This window comes from Cynoglossus semilaevis, chromosome 4, assembly GCF_000523025.1.
Source record: "Cynoglossus semilaevis isolate Cse_v1.0 chromosome 4, Cse_v1.0, whole genome shotgun sequence".
NCBI lineage: Eukaryota > Metazoa > Chordata > Actinopteri > Pleuronectiformes > Cynoglossidae > Cynoglossus > Cynoglossus semilaevis.
Genome location: NC_024310.1, coordinates 11,237,618 through 11,251,692, shown reverse-complemented (window position 1 = coordinate 11,251,692; position 14,075 = coordinate 11,237,618). Strand labels below are relative to the sequence as shown.

General features: G+C 41.8%; 2 protein-coding genes across 2 annotated transcripts in view; one reads left to right on the top strand and one right to left on the bottom strand.

Moving 5' to 3' along the window:
• The first annotated feature begins 326 nt into the window (after positions 1-326).
• LOC103378054 (4F2 cell-surface antigen heavy chain) lies at positions 327-3,677 on the top strand. Its single transcript, XM_008309104.3, has 9 exons — positions 327-498; positions 582-969; positions 1,562-1,726; positions 1,824-1,906; positions 1,992-2,069; positions 2,156-2,217; positions 2,308-2,503; positions 2,894-3,001; positions 3,094-3,677. Exons 1-9 carry the CDS (start codon positions 469-471, stop codon positions 3,496-3,498), a joined length of 1,515 nt encoding a protein of 504 aa, XP_008307326.1. The 5' UTR covers positions 327-468; the 3' UTR covers positions 3,499-3,677.
• A 683-nt stretch (positions 3,678-4,360) lies between these two features.
• The window catches only part of ptgir (prostaglandin I2 receptor), a 40,262-nt gene continuing 30,547 nt past the window's right edge, over positions 4,361-14,075 (bottom strand). The window contains exon 5 of the mRNA XM_017032287.2: positions 4,361-6,270. Within this exon, the coding sequence (XP_016887776.1) occupies positions 5,986-6,270 (285 nt within the window). The 3' untranslated portion in view covers positions 4,361-5,985. The remainder of the gene's footprint in view (positions 6,271-14,075) is intronic.

Here is a 14,075-nt window from a genome sequence, read left to right as displayed (position 1 = left end):
TGCTGTATATTTACTCCAATAAATGTCAGTAGGATAGTTAGATAGATATTATTCTTGCCTGAAAATTTAGTCACTTGCTGAATAACATTTTTTTAAAAAAGTTTGGAAACGCTTTCACACCAGTTCACTTTTACAGACATTCCTGACTCGTTTGGCAGTTATTTGACAGTCCCAATAAATCATACAGTCACAATACATCGTGTTCAATTTAGACGACGTCAGTACTTTAGCTGAGAAGGGACTGTAATACCGAGAGTATGATGGTGAGAGTTCACCTCACCTAAACTCACCTCAGCTGTCCTGTGTCCTGATGACACACCTGTGGTGGAAGCATTATCATCATCGTCGTCGTCATCATCGTCGTCATCGTCGTCAGTAGCGGCAAAGTTGCCAGGTTTTTGCAGGTCAGGTTTGAGTGCATGTGTGACAGTGTTGTCAACTCTCATCCGCACTTTACCTGTGGTTAAAATGGTGCAAAGTGAGGAAACAGACAGCCTGGTACGGTAAACAAACAAACCCACAACCTCGTGGTGAGCTCCTTCCTGCAGCTTTGACTGTGTTTGTTTCCCAACTGACCACAGACTCACAAGATGCCGCTGAACGCAGGAGACCCCGGCTACGGCAGCGTGTCAGGCCCCAGCTTCCCAGCCCCGGGGGGCGGACCAGTGTCCGAGACTGCGCCGCTGCTCATCCCGGAGCCCGAGCCGGAACCGGTGGAGCAGTGGCAGCCGCTGACCAAGGAGCAGCTGGAGATGGCAGCAGGAGGTCCGTGGTGGAGGAGGATGCGCTGTTACCTGGTGCTGGTGTTCTGGTTGGGCTGGGTGGCCATGCTGGCCATCGCCGTGGCCATCGTCGTGATTAGCCCCAGGCCCGTGGTGACCCCGTTAAAGTGGTGGCAGAAGACCCTGTTCTTCGAGCTGCAGCCCACCACCTTCATGGAGGCGAAGGGTGGAGCAGAGGGAATAAATGGTGAGGAGTAGATGAAGTGGTGAAGCGTTCAGACTTGGGAAAAACAAATATGTTGCTCTTGGAAAAAAAAAAAGATTTACGTGATTATAGTTAATAAAATTGCCAAATATGAGCATTTGATTTTTTTTCTAATGATGGATTGAAGGGATCCTGGGGAATTCAACCTCCAACAAAGTCAATAAAAAAACATTTTATTTTATTTAAATTTATAGATCCGAGAAATCGGAACAATACATTTTATATTATATATTAATAATCATTTAGCCTGTAAAACGTCCTTGTGTGAATGATTTAAAATAATTTAATATGATTTATTGGGTAGAAAATGCATTTTACAGTTTATTTGTATTTTTTATTTTTCTAGCTCTTTTTTCATTACGTTATGTTTTTACTAACTAACATTAACGCGTTTTGAAAAAAGCGTTAATGTTAGTGAGTTGATCACCACTAGATGCTGCTAAATAACTAAAAATATATACAGCATGTATTGAGTTTTTTTTATTATGATTTTTGTAATTGACCAAGAATGTTGAGGAAACAACAGCTATGTTTTGACTTGACTACTATCTGTTGTCTTTGGATTTCTCCCCAGCTCTGTGTGAGCAGCTTCCCTTCCTCAGTTCCCTGGGTATCGGTGCATTAATCCTACAAGGCCTTTTCAGCAAAGATGCATCTGCTTCAAATCTCACCGCAGCTGGACGAGGCTCGGATACGTGGCCTCAAATCCAACATCTACTCACTGAGAGCAACAAAGCTGGTGAGTCCAAGAGTTTCTGCTGCTGTGTGGGTTCGTGGCTTTCTTTTTTCTCCTGCATCATTTAATGATTTACGGCTCATTTTACTGGTGTTTACAGGTCTCAAAGTGGTCTTGGACTTGTGTGGTCTGGATCCAGATGACGCAAAGATGCAGCCAATAAATGCAACAAACGGAGATCAGGTGAAACTTACTCTCTTCTCGCATTACCCTGACATAAACTCAAGATTCTTAATGTTTTTTTGTTGACTTTTTTTTGTCCCTACAGAAATCATTAAGATTCTGGTTGGAGCAGGGTGTAGCAGGGTTTGTCATCTGTGACACAGATGCAGCGTATTCAGAAAAGGTACCAAAATGTGCGTTTAAAAAAAATTTAAAAAAAAAAAAGTTCTTTAAACCTATCTTTTTAAACATAATATTCATGTATTTCAGGTTCTTTTGGAGTGGAGAGGTGCCTTCACTGAATTCAGCAGTAAAGAGGAAGAGGAGGAGAGGTATTTCATTTAGGTGTAGTTTATTCTATTTGATTATATATATATATATTTTTTACAGTAGTTGCATTAAAGTGTCGTGTTTATTGTCAGGATTCTAGTGGTCAAACAAACTCAGCGCGTTCTGCCTCCTCTGGACACTGCGGGTCAGTCCAACCAAACACTGGTGGATGTGGTCATGAAGTCAATCCTCCCTCCATCTCAGCATCTCCTGTCTGTGCAGGAAGTGGCGGTTGCTATAGAGACGCACCTGCAACCACGAGATGAGAAGATGTGGCCGAGCTGGACGGTGAGCCAGTTTGATTAGCATGACTAGCCCTTTAAATCGTACTTTAACAATTATAGGTAGCACAGATGGGAGTGTGAGTAAATCTACATCTGCGGCCCAACTGTCTAGGGTGTACCCCACCTGGGCTGAATGATTGACCAGCAACTCATATATAGGTTGGGAGTTAGAAAATGAAGCCACCACGTTCCCCTGCATGCCTGAACAGGATAGTAACATAAATTGACCAATAGGTGGTGCTAAATCTCACTCATTATACATTTTATTTTCACTAAAATCTAAAATCGACCCTTTTAGACATCAGTGGTAAATATGAATAACCTTGACTATTAGTAGGCTGCAGATAATTGTGTTATTTTAGAAGAATTAAACACATTTCTTGATGTTCCACAGGTTGGAGGTGAAAGTCCACACTATTTGAAGAAACTGCTCTTGCTGCTGACAATGACCCTGCCCGGTACACCTGCACTGCGGTATGATGAAATCCTTGACCAGATACAGGTGCATTCCCACTGACATCTCAGCTAGTCCAGCTCCAACATTTAGCTGTTGATTAAACCTGAGTTTGTAATTTGAGAGTTTTCGGTTTTCAGGGCACAGAGAAGGAGAGAAGATCAGCTGTGGCTTTCTTCACCTCTCTCAGTCGCTCCAGAGCCAGAGAGGAAGCTCTGATGTACGGCAGCTTCACTTTCCTCCCCTTTAACACCACCAACACCAACTCCTCCTCCACCAACTCCACTCTTGCCTCTTCTCCGTCACCCCCCACCACCCTGGCCTTCCTGCGCTCCTGGGGCTGCGTCCACTTCCTCGTTCTGCTCAACATCGGCCCCGAGCCTCACGCCCTGGATCCTGCCTGGGCTCAGAGTTTACCTGAAGCTGGTGTGTTTGTGACCAGTACTGGACTAGAGCGCCTGGGCTCCACGTCTCTGTACTCCCTGGTGCTGCAGCCACACGAAGCTATCGTCATTAAACTGTTTGAGCCGGGGAGCTACTCTTAAACTTTGTGTGATTAAAACTATCTCATTCAGCACATTTTATTTCAGGTTGTGCTTCATTAATAGAAAATAAAGAAATGAACAGTGTGTGTGGTTTTTAATTTGCTGATGAGGGAAAAATGTCTCCAATTGAATTTGAAGTGTGGTGAAAACTATTCATTAAATATGTAGTGTGCAAACCAGGGTGGTCTAACGTTTTTGGACTGTCTTCTGGACTATATTAAAAAAAATAATTAAAATACATTGTATAATTGTATCAGATACAAATTACATTTTAATACATTTATGGTAAAAATTTATGGTATTTTTTTCTGTCTTTTTAACTGACTAGTTCCAGAAAATCAATGTCAATAGATATTTAAATTAAAAAACAGGAATATTAATAATATTCTACTGTTTGTCAGTAGTCAGTGTTAAATATGAATAAAATCATTTTTTAACTTTTTTTTAAATGAACAAGAATTAAAATGTTCTGCTTCACATCTCAAATTGAAAAAAAAAACCCTCATATTTGTAAATGGTGGACATGTAAAAAATTAAGTAGATTTAAAATTGTTAAAAATGTGTTGTCGCACCTGATTACAGGTTGCAGCACTGGAGGTCGTACATTACTGAAAGAAAACAAAAACATAATTAAACACAGAGCAAAAAGTGGAGACAATGTTTTTTGTTTAATATTTTTTGTACATTAATGAAATGTGTATCATACGTTATTTTCAAAAATGTATATGGTATGTACAACATGTGCAAGTGGAGAGTGTCTCGTTAATGCCGTCTGGTACGTGAATGAGCATGGAAAACGCCAACAGGTGACGCGTCAACACTCGGATCACCTCGTCTGCGATTCCTTTTTAGCTCACTGGAGGAAGCGCTCAATCACGACGATGCACGGCGTCACAGCATTTAAATAATGTACATTTGAATGCAGTTACAGCATTGGTCACAACAACAACAACAACAACAACGACGACGACGACAGACATTCTCACAGTGCATTTTGCAGCAGCATTTTGTTTTCTTCAAAAGCGAAAAGCTGATAAACGAACATTCACAGACAATCATCTTAGGTAGCTTAGAATTAGTGAGGTGGACTTTTACTTTCATGCAATGTTATGATACTGAAGGACAGACATGGACGGGAAATGTAAGAGTTTTCAGCCTCTTTGTACAAATCAAGGCAAAGAAATGTGGCCAAATTTCTCTCTTTTTTAAATTATCTAATCAATTTAAACGCAAGAAAATACCAGTGAATTTGAATCACTAAAATTGTTCTGCAGGGCAAATAGAAGACCAAAAAATGAAAAAGAAAAAAAAAAGGCGCTTGGATAATTAAACAGCTCATTAAAAGCATTAAGTCAACATTGAGTTAAATTTAACTTTTTTTGTTTTCACCAACGATAACAAAGTCGACGTGTAACGCAGGACTCTTAGACTCTAGTCTTGTTTTTTTTCCATTCTCAAAGTATATTTAAATATCTCTGAAACTAATCTAAATACTTTATATTTTAAACTTTGAATTTGTAAAATTAAAAATAATAAATAAAGTAACACGTATGTCGTTGTGGAGGCAGTCACATACTGTACCTCTGTTGACTTTGGAAAAGAAAAACTGTTGTTTGTCCGAAGATTTGTTTAACATATACTGTAGGTGCTGGGTTTTTTTTTTTCATTTAAAACTAGACTCGGGGATGGACAAAGAAAGTGTCTCTTAAAAAATCACATAAAAAAATATTGATCAAAAATCACATAACGAGTGCAGCGGTCAAGGTAACGTTGCAGCTAATTCTCTCCTGGATAAGTTAACTGTGACGTTCGTGGCCTGGAATTAAATTAAGCGGACAGGAAACGTCAATACGCTACTATTATTGTTCTTGGTTTTCACATGAAATTGACGTGGTTATAATTAAGTTTCTTAAAGATATCTTTTTAGCACCATCTTTCTTCAAACGCACACATCACCTTGGTGGATGACCTCATACTGAAACACCAACACTGAGGAGCCTGGGCTGTAATTTCATGTTGACTGCTGCAACATTGCCCTGGTAAAGAGCATGAGAATGATGTTAGCGCTGTGGAGTAACAAAAAAAATAACTCCGGCAGATAAGAGACTTGACTCTCGTCATGTTCTCTTGGCTACATTTAAACCTTTTTTTTCAGCAATTCTTACTCTCACGCCTGCAGAGCCTTTAAGATCTGGCAACCACACACTCGTCAGTGAACATGTTATCAGCTCTGATGTAATCTTCGTGGTGGGGGCGTCCCTCTTGTTCAAAGATGCTGCAGCTGTGACAGTGTATGTGCAAAAAAGTTTACCCATAATTCCACAGTGCCTTCACTCTGTTTATGAGTCTGATGCCAGTAAGACCAGTAACCATCCACGGGAACAGTTCTGATCTAGTGCAATATCCTCCTCGTGTTCATTGAGAATGACCAAAAAAAAAAGGAAACTTTCCCTCCTCTGGTTTTTGTCCTTCCTCCCTGACTTCCCATCACACAGGTAAACTGGAGTACGGAGACTGTGAAGCTGTGACGTCCGGGCAGCTGTGGGGTTTGTGATTTTCCAGGGGTAAAGACAGAGCGCAGTGTGCGGTGGTCTTCACGGCGCCTTTACTGAAGGAGCAGCTCAGCAGAGTGCACAGGTGACGGAACACCGACTTGCGGAAGATGATGAAGACCCACGGGTCAACTATGGGGTTGAGGGCGTAGAAGCGGAAGGCCGTCAGGTTCGCCGTGTCGCCGGAAAATGGGTGAATGGCGTTGATGAAGCCGGCGATCTGTGGACAGAGAAAGTTGAAGTGGGTCGTTACTACTTGGTTACTAACAAAACAATGGAAAACAACCGGAGCCAGTGATCCTCTGCCCGTCAGCTGCTGTTCATGACGGGCACAGGGAGAATTCTTCCATTCGTCTGTGGTCACTTTACTATATTAACGGTCACAGGAGCAGAGAATCCCCAACAGACACTGAGGGTGGATGGTAATTCACATCCCGGAGGCTAACAGTCAATAGCATCGATTCATGAACCTCCGTTCACTCATAGGTCAATTCAATCAGGATATAATTTTTCACAATCACATTCATAACTTCAGAGCTAATGCTACAGCAAGTCGAAACGCAGCAATTTTAAATCTATTTGGCTTATTTGACATATTTGTACACCTATTACACAGTAAAAAAAATTATTTTAATTTATTAATTCATTGTATTAAGTATGTGCAGTTTCATGGCCAGTGCTGTTGTTCGTGGATCTCATTCGAGTGCACTTTTCCACATCGGAGGTTGGAAATTTTGAACGCATCCAGATTTCTGGAACCCACTATCAGGCCCAATCAGTTTGATTTGCATGACTGGCCCTTTAAATGGTCCTTTAATGATTATAGGTAGCACACAGTCATGTTTCGAAAGAATTTTACCTCCCAAGTCTGCACTAGTCCAACATGGTTAGTTGGCTCTAGACTGCACGCTTTTGGGCATGAAAAACCCAGGCAGAACAAACACTTGACTAATTTGAATGAATTCCTAAAACTGTCACAAATATAAATATATAATATATCATAACAATTAGACCTGAGCGTGATGTGTGAACTCCAGACAACAACCGGTGAGAAAACCAAATGTGACCTCTGCTTTTAACCCATCACCACAGTCAGCAGGGGGCAGCTTTAAGAGCCCAGGGAGCAGTGGGTGGGGACGGTGCCATGCTCAGAGCACCTCAGTGGCAGCTGGTGGACTCAAACCTGAAACCTTTTGGACCCAAGTCCTCAACCACCAATCCACCCCTGCCCCAAACAAACATCCCCTTCCTCTCTGCAGATATTTAGATACGGAAGGCCGTGACAAAAGACACAACAGCAGCAACCGCAGCATCACGAGACCTTCATGTCACTTCTCTCTTCTTTTCCGCCAAAACATTCTCTAACTGCTTCATGAAATTAGAGAATGCTTAAATGAGGCCTTTTGCCACCACTGTAAATGTTTGTCAGGTTGCTAGGCCGAAGGAAGAACACGAACAGGCCTCGGAGACAGTGAGGATGAACAGAGGGAGCAGACGCACGGCCACATCCTCCTCGTGACTCGCGACGGGCTGAGAACTCAAACGGATGTGGTCACGCTCAATTTCAGCCATAAAGTCATTCGGCTGAACCCACCCAAAAACAAAACAAAAAAACAGCAATCATCCCGTGATGCCTTACTAGCGTTGAGCTCATGTTAAAGCCCCGGCCTGTGTCATGTTAGGTGTGTAGGAAGTGGAAGACAACAACCTCCAGATGTTCATGACAGTTTTGGGAAGTAGTCACGTTACTTGAGGTTAGATTAAATTTTCTCAAATTGCACAATGAGGGATGTTGGAATCACTGCATGTTTTTTCACCACCGTTGGCTCGTCATCTGCTCAAATACTGAACTGACAGACATGTACTGTACACGCGCTCCGTCATCCAGCAGTCATGACCAAAATATGGCTCCGGGGTCAATTTATGGCACGAGAACAAAGTCTTCATGTCTTAGCAATGAATAATCAAGGTTTTTTTTGTTTTGTTTTGTTTTTTTTTTTGTAATTTTGTGATGTTCTGCCAAGAGCTAACATTGTTCATTCTAAGTCTATGAAGAATTAATAAATACACACAACTAAAAACCCTTGGAATGAAACCAGGCAGGTGATAAGGAATTATCTAAGCCTAACTCAAATTAATTAGTCCAGTGAAGTCAAGCTTTTTTTTTCCAAAAAAAAAAAGAAAAAAAGTAAACATATCATCTCACCGAGACACCCATCACACTAATGAACCAAATCCCTGTCACCTTCAGTGCTGCGGGTGTTTTATCTACATGATAACAAAGGACTCCTGTCACCTCCACATCTGAGGTCAATCTGAATCAAATCAACTCCTCACCCGGTGCCGGACGGGAGGAGCTGAATAAATAGAGGAAAGTGAAACAGATGACACACACACACGCACTGTTTGTGTGTTTCGTGATGATAAACATAAACATTTCCTGGCCTCTAACCCTAATATTAACCAGAAATACATAAATACTTAATCGTAAACCGAACAAAGACATGAACCCTAAAACGCCCTTTGACTCAATGGGAACCTACAGAGTGTCCCCACAAGTACACACACACACACACACACACACACACACGCACAGTATACATATATGATCCACCACTGATTTACTCTGGCAGGTTTTAAAACATAGTCCTAAAAATACACAAAATATCATTACAAGTACTATGCAGCGGGATCACTGCCCGACTCGATGGAACCTCTTTGTCAGCGCCGCGCTCATCTGCGCAATGTCGGAGTTAAGGAACAATTTGGGCTGGAAAGGCTTTGGCAAGGTATGTTCTCGCTGCTAGGAAACGTCTGTAGCGAAGTCCAGAAATAATGTAAACACAGTCCTTTAACTTCACCACCTGTAACTCGACCCTAAAACAGATCTTCTGGTCTTCTAGGAGCCTGTGGAAAGCGCAGCACGTTGAACTTTTACCTTTATTTATGGAAGAATTACATCGACCCATCAACACCGAAGCGACGGGAGCAGAATGTTTGTAGCTCTCGTGTCTTTGTCCTAAACAGTGACAGACGCGCTCACTGCAAACACGAACGGATGGTGTGAGGCCACCTTTCCTTCTCTTTTCCGTCTGATGTTGACACGTGTTTATTTCCATTAGAATCCCTTCAAGAATTCCAGCCAATGTCAATGCTAAAAGTGCAACCGCGGACTGTCTTGTTTGCTCAGCGACTCGGCTAAAAAGACAATGGAATCCCATCTCTTTTCCTTTTTTTTTTTAGATGTGATTCGCCGGCGCCTGATGATTAACCTCTTGTCATTAACCTTTAAAAAATGTTTTACCTAATAACGTATTAATTGAAGAAACAAAAATGTCTGCCTCCTTCCATCTGGAAGTCATTCTTCTGGCCTTAATGTGTTTTTATTGACTCTTATACGAGTGTTAAGCAGTAGGGGATGTAGCAGGAACTGTGGCTCATAAACTAGTGAAAAGAGAGTGAAATCACTTTGTGATGTAACGTTGTTTTTGACAGAAGCACGGAATCCCGACCTATCGCAGGAATAAGCAGATGTCATTCGTTTATATCCCACTGTGTCCTGCGGATTTCTAAAAAACGCTCCCCTCTGGAAACAAATGGCGTTGACCGCAAAGCAGTGAGCTCATCTTTCCACAAGTTCGTCACGTGACAACGGCCTGTGTGTCCCACAAACACTTGTGTAACCATTTCCATTACATTAACAAATAAGGCAGATCGATTAGTGCTGCAGCTTCACATGATATCTGAGCCCGGGCTACGATACGATACCTTAGATCAAGACTCTTTAAATTCAATCAAATATTTTTCTGTAAAGTTGCACTCACACTTGGGCCAGTTGTTCCATACATCACTCCCAAAGGCAAGCGGGCTGAAGCTCTGCTGCGCCCGACACCTTCTGTACACTTTCGCTCACCCTAGCCATAGAATTCGGACTTTAGGGTACGGTCCCTAACCATTTTTAATGGACCGGTAATACTGCGCCATCATTGGAGGATCATTAAATTTTAAAAATAAAACATCTCTTAGACTTCATTCTGTTAGTATTAGAGTCTGAATGAGCTTTTATTTTGAAACATTGCCAGATTATCTTTTAATGAAAAAGTAAAGGAGTGACTGGATTCTTTCGGAATGAAGTAAATTAGTGCCCCACTGCGGCCCGGTACCAAATGAACTACTGACTGGCACAGGTCCCCCAGACCAGGGGTTGGGGATTCCTGCTTTAGGAAGCAAATATCCTTGGAGTTTTACGTATTGTGAATATTTTAATTGAAATTTCAATACTATCTTTGACTTTGTGGCGCTTTGGCCCAGAGTCAATGTCTCTGTCATTGGTGTGAAACCCCAGGGTTCACCTTCTGGGCAAGATCGAATCTTGCAATTGGTACCTTCCAGTGGTCTCACCACCCTCAGGAAGGTTCAGGGGGGTTGGTACGGTGCAGGGTGATTTGGGTGGCGGTTGTGGAGACTGCTGCCCCTGCGACCTGGTAACAGATAAGCGGATGAACATGGATGGATCTTTGACTTTCATCTAGGGCAGATGTGGTCAAACTTTTTTGACTCGTGGGCCACAATTGGTCCTAAAATTGAACAGGGTGGGCCGGGTCAGGAGCAGATAGATGGAGCGTTCGTGTGAACTAAAATAAATGACATGTAAAAGTCATACATAAGGGCTAAAAAATGCTAAAGTGCTTTTATCATTTTCTACACCATCTATTGGGGAAACGTGGGTATTGCAGGTCAAAAGGCAGAAGTACAATGATAATTATATAATTTGGTTTACGGTATGGTTGGTGTAAGTTTGGCGGGCCGGATTAAACAGCTGAACGGGCCGCATCCGACCCCCGGGCCTTAGTTTGCCCATGCCTGATCTAGGGCCTACCATAACAATAGTTTAGTATTTTTTGGGGCCTATGGATTTATAGGGCATCTTGGAAATGCCATAGTCCCTCCCCTCCTCTTACAACGCCACAACTTTTTATGTTTCATCAGACATTCTTGTTTCATACCATTTGTTTCACTTAACTAACTACTGTTTATCAAAACTCGAGATTAAATTTGGACAATCTGAATCTCATCTAGAGTACAGGCCTTACAGTCTTACAGCTGTAAGAACATATCCAGCTCACTATCTTTACATTAGCCCAACTGTATACGGCTTAAATACCGTTTTAAAAATTCCAAGAACGTTCCGGCCACGCTCGCCTTTAACTGCCTTGCACTATGACCAAAAGTAGGCCTAAGACTGACATAACCCTGTTGTGTGACTCTATAAATGCAGCCTGTCTGGCATCAAGCACACAAACAGCATGGTGACAAATGTTCCTCAGCGCTAAGGTGCAAATACTGCGCACTTTATTCATCACAACGGCTGCCAGACACTTTTCAAACAGACATACATTCCCGCACTCTGCTCTGTCACATCCCAGCCATCGCTGTCTCTCTGCACACTAACCACCCAGCTCTCTGGCTCCCGTCCCCGAGTGCCACCCTGCCTCTTATGGTCCTCTCAGCAGACTTTATGCCCCCACAAAGAGCCACACAAATCACCAGCTGTCCCCTCCCAGCACAGCAGCCTGTGGGGCCTGAGGGTGAGGACACGTCAGGCTCTGCTGTTGAACGGAGAGCGCACCACTGACAGTGTACAACAAGCAGGAACGGGTGATTCAGAGACAGAGCCAAGGAGAGATAGCTTTAAACTGAAACCATTGTTGAAACCTGGATCCAGCGAATGTTTCCACACATGCTTCACAAACAGAACATTTGGGGACAAATAAAAAAAAACAAAAAAAAAATGGCCTCCAGCTCTAAACACGATACTCTATCTGTCAACATTCTGTTCTGGAAACTTTCTGTTGCACTGATGTAATTGTTTTCTCTAGGGATGTACGACATTAACTTTGTGATTTCCCATGGGATATGGCGATATTGTCCAAACACTTAATTTCCCATTCCGATATCAACCGATAACGATATAGGCCTGGTAATATTTATTAGTAATTCATTTATCTGAGTATGAGATTAAATAAATGAGCTGCAATGCTGCCATCTAGTGACATTCACTTTAATATACAGCCGTTTATCCCCAAAGTTATTTTTCAGAGCACACATCATTAACAATTCTTTCAGATATTACATAATATGCTAACTTAGCCTCTGTCACTGAGATCAGTGTTTTTTCCGAGTGTTTAGCTACAACAACGAATCAGAAAAAGGAAAGTGAACGCACGCCCACAAAGTTCAATTTGAAACTGAAAATTACTAAAATGTTTGTGAATGGTTTTACAGAGATGACTGTAAATAATTCATAGCTTTTACTGCGCGCATTAGCATTTAGCTTACCCAGCACCGACTTGTCTGGGCGGAGGTCACACACGATGTTATTTTAAGACTGATGATTGCGTGCGTCTTTCAGGAAACCAACTGCACTAGGTAATGGACGTCTACACTCTATGATCCATTATTTTCCATCTGCCGGTCCTGGAGGACACTTCCCAACACTTTCTTCCTGATCTAGTTTCACAGCAGGACCATTACTCTGGATCCAGAGAAGGCGGTGCTGCGATAAGTGGCCTTTCTGAGACAACGGTTTGCAGCGCGATGGAGGAACCCGAGGAGATTGCAATTTTTAAAATCAATTTTTTGAAGTCTGTTACGTTGACTTTTAAAAAACTTTCCTTTCAAGCTGGGTGCAGCCTGACGTGAGCTGCAGACATGACATTAACATATCAACTACTGTTGGTAATTGCAGCTATTAGCGCACATGCTATCCTGCAGACCTGGAAGCATTAGCTCCCCGCCAGCCACTGTAAGCATTTAAATTATAAAACACAGTCAAATGAGGAAAAAAGCGGCCATTCGACCATAATACCACTTCAGTAGATCCTCCGTTTGCCCATTGGACGATTCATCTATAAGTACTGTAACATGGTCACTTTTCAACCTCCTTTACCTCATTTTCAAATTTATTTTCTCTTTCTCACTGCATACAGTGTTATTTAAACATATACAAAAAAAAAAAAAAAAACCAAACTTTTCTCTTTCTCACTGCATACAAAAAAACATCTCATGGGTTCAAACAACTGAAGCCTGCTCAGTCCTGTTTTTATGTACGGTCTATGGTCTGCCCATTATTGCTATACATATGAATGCAGTTCTGAAAACAAACACACACACTTGTATAGTTACACATATACCAGGCTACTAAATCAGATTTTATGCAAATAATGTGTGTGCCTGGCTTGTTGGTATAAGGGACAAAAGCCCCTAACACAAATATTTAACAAATTGTTCTGTGGTTCTGAAGGGCTTTCTTAACACCACACAGTACACAGTGAAGAAGTGGGTGTAAAAGTTGTCTGTGCCAGATGAGCTGCACAGATAAAGGTGCAGGGAGGAAAAATTGGTAGGTGTGCAACAACAGGATTATTGAATTCATCATATACGTGAAAAAAAAAATAATAACGAAAGCTTTAACTCAGCCCTTTAAGAGCTCACTTGAAGCTGGTTTATCTGTGGGCAAGTTTCCATTAGGGGAATAACTGAGTTCTGGCAAATAGCAAGTGTGCACTTTGACAAGTGTTTCAGGCTACAGGGCGGTACCTGCAGCTTTTAGACACATTTCCTCAAAATAGCCTCTAGCTGTTTGCAGCTTTTCCTGTTGGTTGGGTAAGAACCAACTTTGTTTGACACACACAGGGATGCAAATGTTTTAGCTGATAAATAAATACATGTGTATTCCATATGTCCATCAATAATTATTTTTTCCTACTGAGTGCACAAAAAATAAGGTCATTCAGCAATTAACCATGGGAAGGAGTGTCAACACTCCTTTTAGTCGATGAAAAAGCGATGACTCAGAAACACAACTTCACTAAAAACACCAGAAAGCGACTGAAAGCAACTGAAAACGTTTGAAATGTCAAGCAAAGTCTGTTAAAGAAACAGTACAAACAACAAAAAGAATGCATTTGAACTGCAGCTGATAAGATATTTGCACTTCAACAGAAAAAGATTTCCTGATAAAAT

What these genes read in the sequence shown, in the direction of transcription:
- LOC103378054 (XM_008309104.3), top strand. Translation starts at nt 469, where the DNA reads ATGGTGCAAAGTGAGGAAACAGACAGCCTG. An exon ending in TGGAGCAGAGGGAATAAATG is followed by an intron (nt 970 to 1,561) that starts GTGAGGAGTAGA and finishes ATTTCTCCCCAG; the next exon opens with CTCTGTGTGAGCAGCTTCCC. An exon ending in ATGCAACAAACGGAGATCAG is followed by an intron (nt 1,907 to 1,991) that starts GTGAAACTTACT and finishes TTGTCCCTACAG; the next exon opens with AAATCATTAAGATTCTGGTT.